The sequence below is a fragment of the Hemitrygon akajei genome, chromosome 15, assembly GCF_048418815.1.
Source record: "Hemitrygon akajei chromosome 15, sHemAka1.3, whole genome shotgun sequence".
NCBI lineage: Eukaryota > Metazoa > Chordata > Chondrichthyes > Myliobatiformes > Dasyatidae > Hemitrygon > Hemitrygon akajei.
The window spans coordinates 26,212,198-26,223,455 of record NC_133138.1 but is presented as its reverse complement, the minus strand read 5'-3'; the positions used below and the strand labels follow the sequence as shown (position 1 = coordinate 26,223,455).

The following is an 11,258-nucleotide window of genomic DNA, read 5'->3' as shown; positions in this document are numbered from 1 at the left end:
GTGCACTTTTTAAAATCTATTCAATATATGTAATTGATTTACTTATTTATTTATTACAGGTAGCCCCCGAGTTACGAACGTCCGCCTTACGGTCAACTCGTACTTACGAACCGAGGAAGGAGAACGCCACCTGACATTTTAAGTCAGATCGCAACACCGGAGGCATTTTAAGTCGTTGCCGTTGACACTGTGTTGAGTGTTTAACTTTGTATTTGACTTAAATTTTTCTTAGTAAGATTCACCCTGACCCTGCCAGCCCCCCCGCCCCCCCCCCCCACCCCCCCCGTTCCGGTCGGCTGGTGGCGCAGTGAGATCAGCGCCGGGTTGGAGAATGGACTTTTCCGAGTTCGATCCAGTGACAAACCACTCCCATGCCGTGTTGATGTCCCTCCAGTGACTCCCGTACCATCCATGCCAGGTTGATGTCGAGATCGCAACTCAACCTCGTAAAGAAGAACACTGCCACCTCCAGTTTAAATTCCCACATGGAATATTATGGACGATAAAATACCCAAACCCAGCACAGCCCCCATTTGTCCCATCTAGCCTGGGTCCTTAGGGCCCAGCGGACCTCAGGAGCCGGCAAAGCTCGGGACCCGCCGCCCGCAGTGTTTCTGTTCCATTGACGGGAAGCGATCGCGATTGAAAATAAAGTGGAAATAATAAAGTGTTTGGAAAGAGGTGAAATGCCATCGGTTTCAGTTAGGCTACAGTCGGTCAACGATCGGAACAATTTTAAAGAATAATGGATAAAGTGAGAATAATGGAGCATGTGAAAGTCCTGCCCTGATGAAAGCTACAATTATTACTAAGCAACGCAGTGGTTTAATTATTGGAATACATACATTTCTTAAGTGTTTTATATGCATAGAAAGGTAAAATATATACTATATACTAAGACAAACGTTTGACTAACTGATGCTAAATAATACCGGATGTACCTGTTCCGACTTCTGTACAAATCCGACTTAAAGACGGACTCAGGAATGGAACTCATACGTAACCCGGGGACTGCCTGGATTATGTTTTATTTTATTTATTATTATTATTTTTCTCTCTTTGCTAAATTATGTATTGCATTGAATTGCTGCTGCTAAGTAAACAAATTTCATGTCACATGCCGGTGACAATGAACCTGATTCCGATTCTGATTCTGATTCATTCAGTAACTTATCAAAATCTTTGCAAAAATAATAATTTCTTGCAGAAAAATCAAATTCAGATTCTTCGAATGAAAATAAACCTATACATTCAACCGTATTAAATCCTCTGCGTTATTACACATTTCGTTTCCGCGTTGGTTCTAGATGGAACCATCTAGAACCATCTAGCCATCGCGCTGGCTCGCCATCTTGGTTCGTTGGATGAAATAGTTGATCATCTGCAGTAAGTCAATTCACAAATGACCAAGTGTCTTGGTATGATTTTGCAGAATTAATTCCCGACTACACAGTCAGGATTTTGGACACTGGTCTCTGCCAATATTGTCTCGTTTTAGCTGCTGCGTGTTCTAGCTGTAGTTTCAATAAATCTGTTATCACTATTGTCTCTTCTCCAAGGGTTTCACCCTGAGGATGCTACTGATTCCACTCTTCACCGTTCATGTCTTCAGCTTTAAATTGTTGCTGAATTCCTCTCCTTCTCTGTCCTGTGTCCAGCCTGCCCCTCCCTCACACAGCGTTTTGTTTTTCAAATTCTGTTTTTTTTTAAATCGGTAAACCTTGTTTTCATCCCTCCGCAGGCAGAACTTTCGAACAGTACAACTTTGGGTTTAATTAACCTGGATTACACGAGCAATCGGGGTTCAATTCTGTAAGGAGATTCTACATTCTCCCCATGGCCACGAGGGTTTCCTTCAGGTGAGATTAGCTTTACTTGTCACATATGCATCGAAACCTACGGTGAAATATGCGTCAGTTTTCAGTGCTCCGGTTTCTGCCCACATTCCAAAGTCGTGGTGATTAGTAAGGCTTCCTGATTTGCGGGCGTACTATGCTGGTGCCTGAAGCATGGCAACATTTGCGGCCTGAACCCAGCACACGTTCAGACTTCATTGGCCGTTGATACAGACAGCACATTTCACAATATTTCAATATACATGTGACAAGTAAAGCTCATCCTTCTCATCTTTATCTTTTTTACAAGCTCCCACAAAAAGCAGTGAACATATTTTTGTGTGTGTTGAGGAATTTAAAACTCACAAACACGAGAATATCTGCAGATGCTGGAAGTCCAAAGCAACACTCGCCAGGCAGTAACTATGGAAAAGAGTAAGGAGTCAACGTTTCCTGAGGAAGAGTCTCAGCCCAATACGTCAGGAATTTAATATTGTTGGGTTTCCGGCAGCCATGGGTGCAAGTCCTTACTGTTAATTGTGTATATTCAAATAGTTTGGGAGCCTGAGATTGAATCTTGCAATCGGTTAATCAGAGTGAATGGTAAGCAGATTCGGATCTCTCCCTACTTTCTCTTTCTGATTGCCAATGTCCTTCCTCATGGATTCAGAGAAGATGGTACTAACCATTGTAATTTTGCTGGAGGGAAATCAGTCCACAGATGTACGCTTAAGATGTACTGACACTCATCCTAACTAAAGTGCTATTATTTAATCACAGCTAAGCTCCAGGCTACCAGCTCTCAAAAAGAGCAAGCAGCTATGAGACTGCACTCTTTGTACTGTGCTTTTGGGTCCTCTCCACTCTTTTAAGTTTGTAACTGATTTGCCAAGCCCCCCAGACTAAACTAGAACAAAGCAAGCAATAAAGACAAGTAAAATGGCAAGCTATTATAGTTAAAGCTGCATCAAAGAAGCCATGCTTAAACTTCTGAGCAAATCCCAACTCTCAGTCATTGTTCTGTCGAATACTTTGTTTTCTGTGGGCCAGTGACAGATAAAATCTATTCAAATTGATGTAAATTGTTTTTTAAAATATATTTAAAATGCATTTAATTAAAAACAAATTGAGATACTGAAAAATAAGAAGAATTGAAATAAAATGAGAATAACTAGTACTTTTTTAAGTTTAATCTGCAGACACTAGAAAGCTGAAGTGAACACAGAAAATGCAGGAAGCACCCAATAGGCCAGGCAGCACCTGTGGAAAGAGAAATTGGCATTAATGTTTCTCTCTATAGATTCTGCCTGAATGGTTAGGTCCAGCATTTTCACTCTCTGTCTAAAGGTTAACAGGACAGATGTGAAAGATATTTCACCCTTGCCCCCATTCACCTGACTCTCTCCAGGGTATCTGCACTCAGCTCTTGAGCTCTGTATGAAATCTTGGCAGCACTATAGCGTAGTGGTTTGTATAATGTTATTACAGTGCCAGCACCCCAAGTTCAATTCCCACCACTGTCTGTAAGGAGTTTGTATGTTCTCCCCATCTCTGTGTGGGCTTCCTCTGGGTGTTCTGGTTTCTTCCCACTTTCCAAAGGTGTGTGGGTAGTAGGTTAACAGGTGACATGGGGGTAATGGGGTGGTGCAGGCTTGTAGGGCTGTTACAGCCTGTTACTGTGCTATATCTCAAAATAAGTTAATAATTAACTGGGGTGTCAGATAAGGTGACCTAAACATGTGAGGAAGCCTGGTATGTCCTGAGTTTAAAACATTTGATAGCCTTGTGTGGCCTTATTGACTCATCCCCACTTCACTCTGCCTTAACCTCGCTGCTGGTAGTATTCTGGTTATATTAAGCCATGCAAGCAATAGTCAGATCAACTGAGTGTGTTAACCTGGTACACTGAGGAACTTAAGCTGGATTCAACATTAAGGGAAATTGGTTGAAAGCAAAGAACATAGAACAGTAGGGCACAGACCAGGCCCTTCGGCCCGTGATGTTGTGCCAACCCTCTGAACTACTCTAGGAACATTGAACATTATAGAGAAAGCACAGTGCTATTTACTGGTTTTTAAAAAAGTGCTTCCAGTGTCTGGGTGTTGTCAGGCGGGGTGTTATCAGGGGTCAGCTGCAAGTTACAACATTGAGGGAAGTGAATGGGGTTGAGTTGGGTGAGGCAGGCATCAATGAAGCAGACAGGAACTGGAAACAGGAGGACTCTGTTCGGGGACATGTCTGCAGCAGGTTTAAATGCAGAATAACTATCACACTGCTGCCCTCTAGACTCACTAAATAGTGAGTTCAGCAACTTTAGATTATTCAGTATTTACTGGCATTTTCATTTCTGGTTTCCAGAATCTACTCTATATTGGAATTGCTCTGCACCAACACCATTACTTGTTTCATCAATTAATCTCTACACCTGTCAACTCCAACCAAGACCTTACCTTTTGTTTTTTTCCTCCCTTCTCTCCCTTCTTTGCATCTAGAAACTTGTTTTACCTCTTCACTCTTCCCAGTTCTAATTAAAGCTCAGTGAAGTTAAATGCAAATGAGGTTGTCTCTTAGTTGACCCTATATGATCTGCTGAATAATTTCCTGCAACTTGTGCATCACATAATTGCTTGTTCCTCTTTTCCCATCTTTCCTCTCTGTAGCTTTACTTTGCCCTTTTACTATATCTTGCCTTCCCATTGCATATGACCTTTCTCTCCTTTTACCTCACAATAATCCACTTCATAAACTTTCAGAGAGTCATGGGAAATGACATTTCTGCACACTACATTCATGCTGACCTTTTATTTTATCCACAGTAATACAATCTGCCTGCATGTCTATATCTTTCCAGGCCTTATCTATTAACTGCTTCTCTAAATGCCTCTTAAGCATGGTAATTGTATTGGACACCATTCTCTGCTTTGGCAGAGATATTCAATAACTCTGCAACTGCAGCTTAATGCACCAGGTGCAGGTATGGCTGTCCGAGGGGCTGGGAGTCTCCCAGACTTCCCACATCTGACACCGAGCACAGAACACTGGCCTCACAAACATACTTCCTGTCTACTCTACACAGATAACCTACCTCGCCTTGACCTGTTATCGCCGAAGCCCCGTTGAACCAAAGCCTTCCTACTCTAACACCTGCTCCTCCTACACTCGCTCTATAAACCTGTCTCTTTTTAAACTCTTCTCGCTGTTCTACCTGGCTGAAGTCCATGTGCTTGCACAGTTGTGCCCCGATCAAACTGCTGAAGAAATAACCATCTCTTTTTAATCTCTTCTTGCTGTTCTACCTGGCTGACGTCCATACGCTTGCACAGTCGTGCCCCGATTTTTTTTAGGGAAAGAGAGGGTCTGTGGTATGTCGAATGCTGGGTGAACAATGTAGTCTTTGGGGTAACTGCAAGTCTGTGTCTTTACTGTTGCTTTGCTCACGCTTGCGTGATCGGTGACAGGTTCTGATGCTTTATTTTGACTGGGGGGAGGGGGGATTTTTGCTTGCTGCTACTTATACATGGGAGGGAGGGGAGCTGGGGGGTCTTTGGGTTCTAACATTTAACTGTCATTCATTATTCGGGGCACTCCTCCGTTTTTGTGGACGGTTGCGAAGAAAAGGCATTTCAGGATGTATATTGTATATATTTTTCTGACATTAAGTGTCCTTTGAAACCCTAAATAGTGTTTTGTAAAGATGCAACATAAATATCCCAACTTTTATATTCTCTGTCTCAAGCTATGAAGGCATGTCAAGTGCCTCTTTACCACCTCATCTACCTGTGTGCTATTTTCAGAAAACAATGAACTTGAAACCAAGGTCTCTGTTAATATTTCTTACTGCCCTGCCATTTACTGTATACGCATATTATAGACCTCTTTAGCTTCCCCAAATGTATTTACTTATTTAGAAATCAACGTTGAACATGGCCCAACAACTCACTGATTTCACCTAGCCCCATCACAGGGAATTTATAATGATCAATTAACCTACTAACCGGTGTTTGGACTGTAGGAGGAAACCAGAGCAAGAGAGGAAACCCACACGGTTGCGGGAGAATGTACAAGCTCCTTACAGAATTCCATACTCCGATGCTCTGAGCTGTTACAGCGTCGGGATTAAATCACATCTGCCTGTGCTTCACTCATCTTTCCATCTGAGGCCTTGGACAACCTGCCTTGCTATCTACAACATCACTATCTTCTGTGTCATCCATGAGCTTATTCATCATACTCCTACATTCAGGTCCAATTCATTAATGTATATCCCAAGCAAGTGAGATCGCAACACTGATTGGAGTGATACACCACTAGCCACAGACCTCCACACAGAAAAGTCATGGCACTCTGCCTCTTATCACCAACTCAGTTTTGAATCGATTTCACCAAATCTCCTTAGATCCCATGTGTTTTAGTCTTCTATTGTTTCTACAATGTGGGACCTTCTGAAATGCCTTACTAAAGTCCAAATAGACAACGTCTACAATCTCACCTTCAATCTTCTTCAACAAACTCAATTAAATTAGTGAGGTGGGATTTCTCCTGCACAAAATCCCACAAACTACTCCTGATCAGCCTCTGTACACGAACCATACCTCTTACAATTATTTCCAATAATTCCCTACCACTGACGCAAGGCTTACTGACCTGTAGTTACTCGCATCCCTTTTTTCCTATTTAAATGCCTGTTATGCCAGCTGGCATTTAGGGCAACAACGAAGGTGTTCCATCTCTGTCTGTCCTTAGCCACCCTCTCTACTGCACCCCGAGTGTGGTTCAGGGTGGCTTCATTCACTGTGCCAGAAGCACCCTTTCGGTTTTCACCACTGTCAGTCATGCAGATCCCGGGTGGAAGCTCAGGAATATCATTACACACTGGTATAGATACAGGCTGTTTCTGTAACAAATTTTATCTGACCTGTCAGCATTGCTAGCCTTGAGGTGTACCCCCGAATCTGGAGGACCTGTAGACCTCTCTTAGTCTGACTTGTTTGGCATGGGTGACCCTATCAAGAGTCAAAGCACAAGGCCCTGATTCCAGCCAATATAGTGCTCTAGACACAGAAGCCTCCAAAGCTTATGCCAAAGCTCACTTACGTGAGGTATAAACACTTGTCTCCTCACTTTCCTTTTGTATATAAGCAAAAGATTTGCTGGTGTTGAGTCATTCATTTATTGAAAAATAGAATAAATAAAAAACAAGAATTTGAAGATCTGTAATCAAAATAAAAACACATTTTATTGAATTTATTACAAAATTAAAAGAAAGAAACACTTTCTTTACAAACATACAGAGAAACAATATGTTACACACTGGCCACACAAATAAAACATGCCTAGAGTTTGATGATGCCAAATATGCTAGATAATGAAATCAGCGTATTGTTCATTGCTGAATTATGTGGATGCAGTACAACACACTGCTACAATTATATAGTATATTTAACACTCCTGACTGGGCAATATGCTCACATTTTATTAAAATGGTTTAGATAGCACATTTTAGCATAATGATACCAGCGAGAATGAAGATGTGCTACAACTTTGAAATCACTCTTACTCGATTCAGCTTGACCAGCAATTTGGCTCTTTCTAGTAGTTGATCACTCCACATCATCTTCACATGCAAGACTCATTCTGGTGTAGCACAGTTTGTCATGAACCTTTGCAGACACAGAATTCAGTTCAAGATCTCCCTCCCCTTCATAAAATACACAACTTTGAAAGACAGTCTCTAGCTTGTGGCCTTCAAACACAATAGCCAATTTTATACATCAGTCTTCAGGCAGAAAACTATAGCATAAAGGGAGACTGCTTTACATTCAAAGCCTAATTGAGGCCAGTGGTTTGAATGGAATGGAGGGCAATGAATATAAATGATCCTAGCATATCATATATTGTAGGTCCAAGCCTTTGACAGTTCGTATCACTGTGTGTAATACTAATTATAGGCTGTATTTACATTAAAGAAGTCTTGGTTCAATGTGCAATAAAACTGTAGATGCTAGTTGCTGAAAATGAGATCCAGGACATATTAACTGAATGTTTCTGCATCAATCTGGATTCAAGAAAGTTTTATTTTGATACATCAAGTTCTGAACAGTAATTCTTCGAGTATGTAGATAGTGCAACCATTTTTTTTAAATCCAGTATAATACCATTCAAGTCAGGGCAAGAAACATAGAAAGAAAGAAAAGTTTGCTTTTATGTCATGCCTGATAACTTTCAGCTAGGAAATGTGGTCACTGTGAAAAGCAAGAAATGCAGCAACCAATTGTACAACCGTTACTCTTAACACAGAAACTGATTGCAAAACAATGTTGTTGAGTAATGTTGAGTTAGGGATAAGTATTGGTCAGGATACTGAGGTTAATTCTGTAGTGTGGTCACCATCTTGTCTACAGAACAGGAAGTGGACAGGTTCTGTTTGAATGTCTCATCTAAGTCAGCTTGGATGTTCGAGGTGGGATATGAACCAAGAACATGCTGCTTCTGAAGTGACTATACTACTAAATGAGCCAGAGTTGATGTTACTGGAGGCCAGAGTTGAGTCCTTGTCTAAAGTGCCCCAAAACAGCAGCAAGGTACTCCTCCAAGGCTGAGAGAAATGCTGGATTAACAAGTATCTAGGAAAGCACAAATGCTCCTCTCCCTCAAGCGAAGGAGAAGGCACTACTTTTTTAAAAGTATGTTGCACATTAGAATATTGTCAGATTTCTGATGATAACTTTACCTTGTTGTGTGAGAACTCCTTTTTCTTCAGCTGACTCGTCTGAAGCTCATTCTGTTTGTGACTTTTCCCCGAGGTTCAGAGGTTCTCACTTTTATCTACTCTCACCAGCTCTGACATGCAGGAATATGCCTGTATTTCCCTAAACTGCACCTCTGTGATGAATTCATGACGCAAATATAATCCTTTCCTTTTATAAAAATGTTTTCCACATCTCAGAAACCTGTTCCCACACATGTGAATAACTTGCTCAGTGGCCAATTGATTGAAATGGATATTGGACAGTAATACATCTGCTTTATCACATCTTTGTCCTTTATGTGGGAAGCCTGCTTTTAAAGCAATAAATAAGGCTTAACTTTAATTATGCAATGTTTAATAATTAATGCTTATTTTTGTGAATTGCATGCATGAAGGAATATCAAGACTTGGGGAATGGAGTCTTTTCTCTCTGAATTTATAAGACCAATATTTATTCCCTGGTCAGGTAGATTGAAAGTAAAGATTGTATTCAAGGTAAAGACTGTCACTGATTGCATTCAGGCCCCATGTAAAATTAACAAGGAGCTATAATCAACTGCAACATTATAAACATTATAACAAACCAATCACACAAAAACATGCTGAATTCAAATTGTGACAGTCAAACATGAAAAGTATTAAACCGGCTTTCAGGATACTTTCAAACGTGCATAACCACAAATAGCATACCTGATGCAAATATCCATTAGCAAACAGACAGCATACAGAATATTTTCCACACTCTTACTATTTCAATACTTTTGTGGTTGGGGATAGATTATAGTTGCATAGTACTCAAAAGACCAAATTTTCACAACCTCAAAGTTTACAAACTGAAAAAGTTACAATATTGCATTTGTTTCCTCAGTTTCCTGGTAGTCTTCGACAGGGTGTTTCTCAGTTGGACAACGTCCGTACAACGTCAATGTTCTGCCCAATCCGCAGCTCTGCACTCATGTGGTCACAGGACCTGTCAGCCTGGGACACTAATAATTACCCCCCGTTGTCCAGAGGGTGTTGAATTACCCTTTCTACTCAGACCCATATTGAGACTGTGAGGGTGATCTTGCAGACCGTGGCTCTGAAAAGTCTCAAAGTGCATGATAAGAGTCGTGAAGAAGTCCTCAGATTAAAACATCACCTCTTCGCAGCTGCCATAGTCACTCTCCATTAGATCAGAGTCTTCATAACAGGTGGGAACCACCAAGTGGGGCGTCATGCCCTGGGCGTGCATGGGCCCGCACTCTGCGTAGGATGGCTGGGCAACGCTGAGGCGAACGTGAACCTTTTGGTACCCCGGCTGGGGGGGAATGCCCGGCGGCTGGGCCTTGAGCAGCTCCGCCGGGTAGTAGCTGATGGCAGTGTATTCGTTCTGGCAGCGGGATGGCAGTAAAGGCATCGGACTGCCATCAGGGAAGTCCTCCAGCCCGTGATCGTTGTACTGTGGTGGCAGAGGTGCCCGCTTGCTCCATTTGGGGCGGTGGTTCAGGGGGAATGGGAAGCCATCGAAGGTGTCAAAATGTTCGTTGCCCATTGGATGTTGGAGATTCTCCTCCCTTCCTTCATTACATGGGTATTCATGTGTCCTTGAGGGTTCAGGCTGCGGAGGCCAGACTGGAGGGTCACCATGGTAGACTGAAATTTCAAACAAAAAGAAATGTTAATGTAATTATTCTACCTCCGCACAGATTATCACCAGGCACTACAGAAAGAATAAACACAAGAGATTCTGCAGGTGCTGGAAATCTTGTGGACACAGAATACTGGAGGAACTCAGCAAGTCAAGCAGGTCAATGGAGGGGACTAAAATGGTTGCTTATCCACTGCTCTCTCTCCTATTAGATTCCATCTTCTTCAACCCCTTACCTTTTCTACCTGTCCCCTTTTTACTTCATCTCCCTCTCCCCACCCACCTTGCTCCTCACTTGATCCTACACCTCATCTGCCAGCTGGTACTCCTACCCCCCCCCCCCCCTCCATCTTTTGGCTTCTACCACCTTCCTTTCCAGTCCTGATGAAGGATCTTGGCTCATAAAGTTGACATTTTTATTCCCCTCTATAGATGCTGCCTGGCGTTTTGAGTTCCTCCAGCATTTTGTGTGTGTTGCAGAAAAAGTAAGACTGCACAGAGTTGTCAGAGAGTGATGACCGGGTGGAACGCGTTGGCAGGGATGGTGGTAGATGTAGATGCATTAGGGGCATTTAAGAGACTTATATAAACACAAGGATGATAGAATAATGGAGGGCTATGAGCAAGGGAAGGGTTAGATTAATCTTAGAGTAGGTTCCTGAAGGTTGTTATTGCTGGGGCGGGAAAGGGAATAAGCTTGCACTACCTATTCAGTGCTGCCAATGGTTGCAACTCAAATAGCCTCTGACAACCAAGGCCAGCTTCCGATTTTCATATGTGGCGTAGCTTCAAAACCTAGTGGAACCATTTCTACTGACAGGAGAGGAGGCAAAGGAGGGTTACTGGTGCCTTGAAACCAGTCATTTTGGACATACAGCTCGTCAGCCGGAATTGGCATCTAGGAGAAGGAAAACACTGATCTCAAACCCTCTGTTGCCTTTCAGCTATACTCACTTATGGGAAGGCCACTGGTGCCAAACTGTATCGGCCTCTGCCATTCCACTGGACTCATCAGCTGCAGGGGGAGCCTGGTGCATCAGCAACA

At 42.4% G+C, this 11,258-nt stretch overlaps 1 protein-coding gene across 1 annotated transcript in view; it reads right to left on the bottom strand.

The window, feature by feature from the left end:
* Positions 1-7,068: 7,068 nt before the first annotated feature.
* fat2 (FAT atypical cadherin 2) overlaps positions 7,069-11,258 on the bottom strand; it is a 169,556-nt gene continuing 165,366 nt past the window's right edge. Inside the window, exon 24 of the mRNA XM_073067318.1 lies at positions 7,069-10,218. Within this exon, the coding sequence (XP_072923419.1) occupies positions 9,713-10,218 (506 nt within the window). The 3' untranslated portion in view covers positions 7,069-9,712. The remainder of the gene's footprint in view (positions 10,219-11,258) is intronic.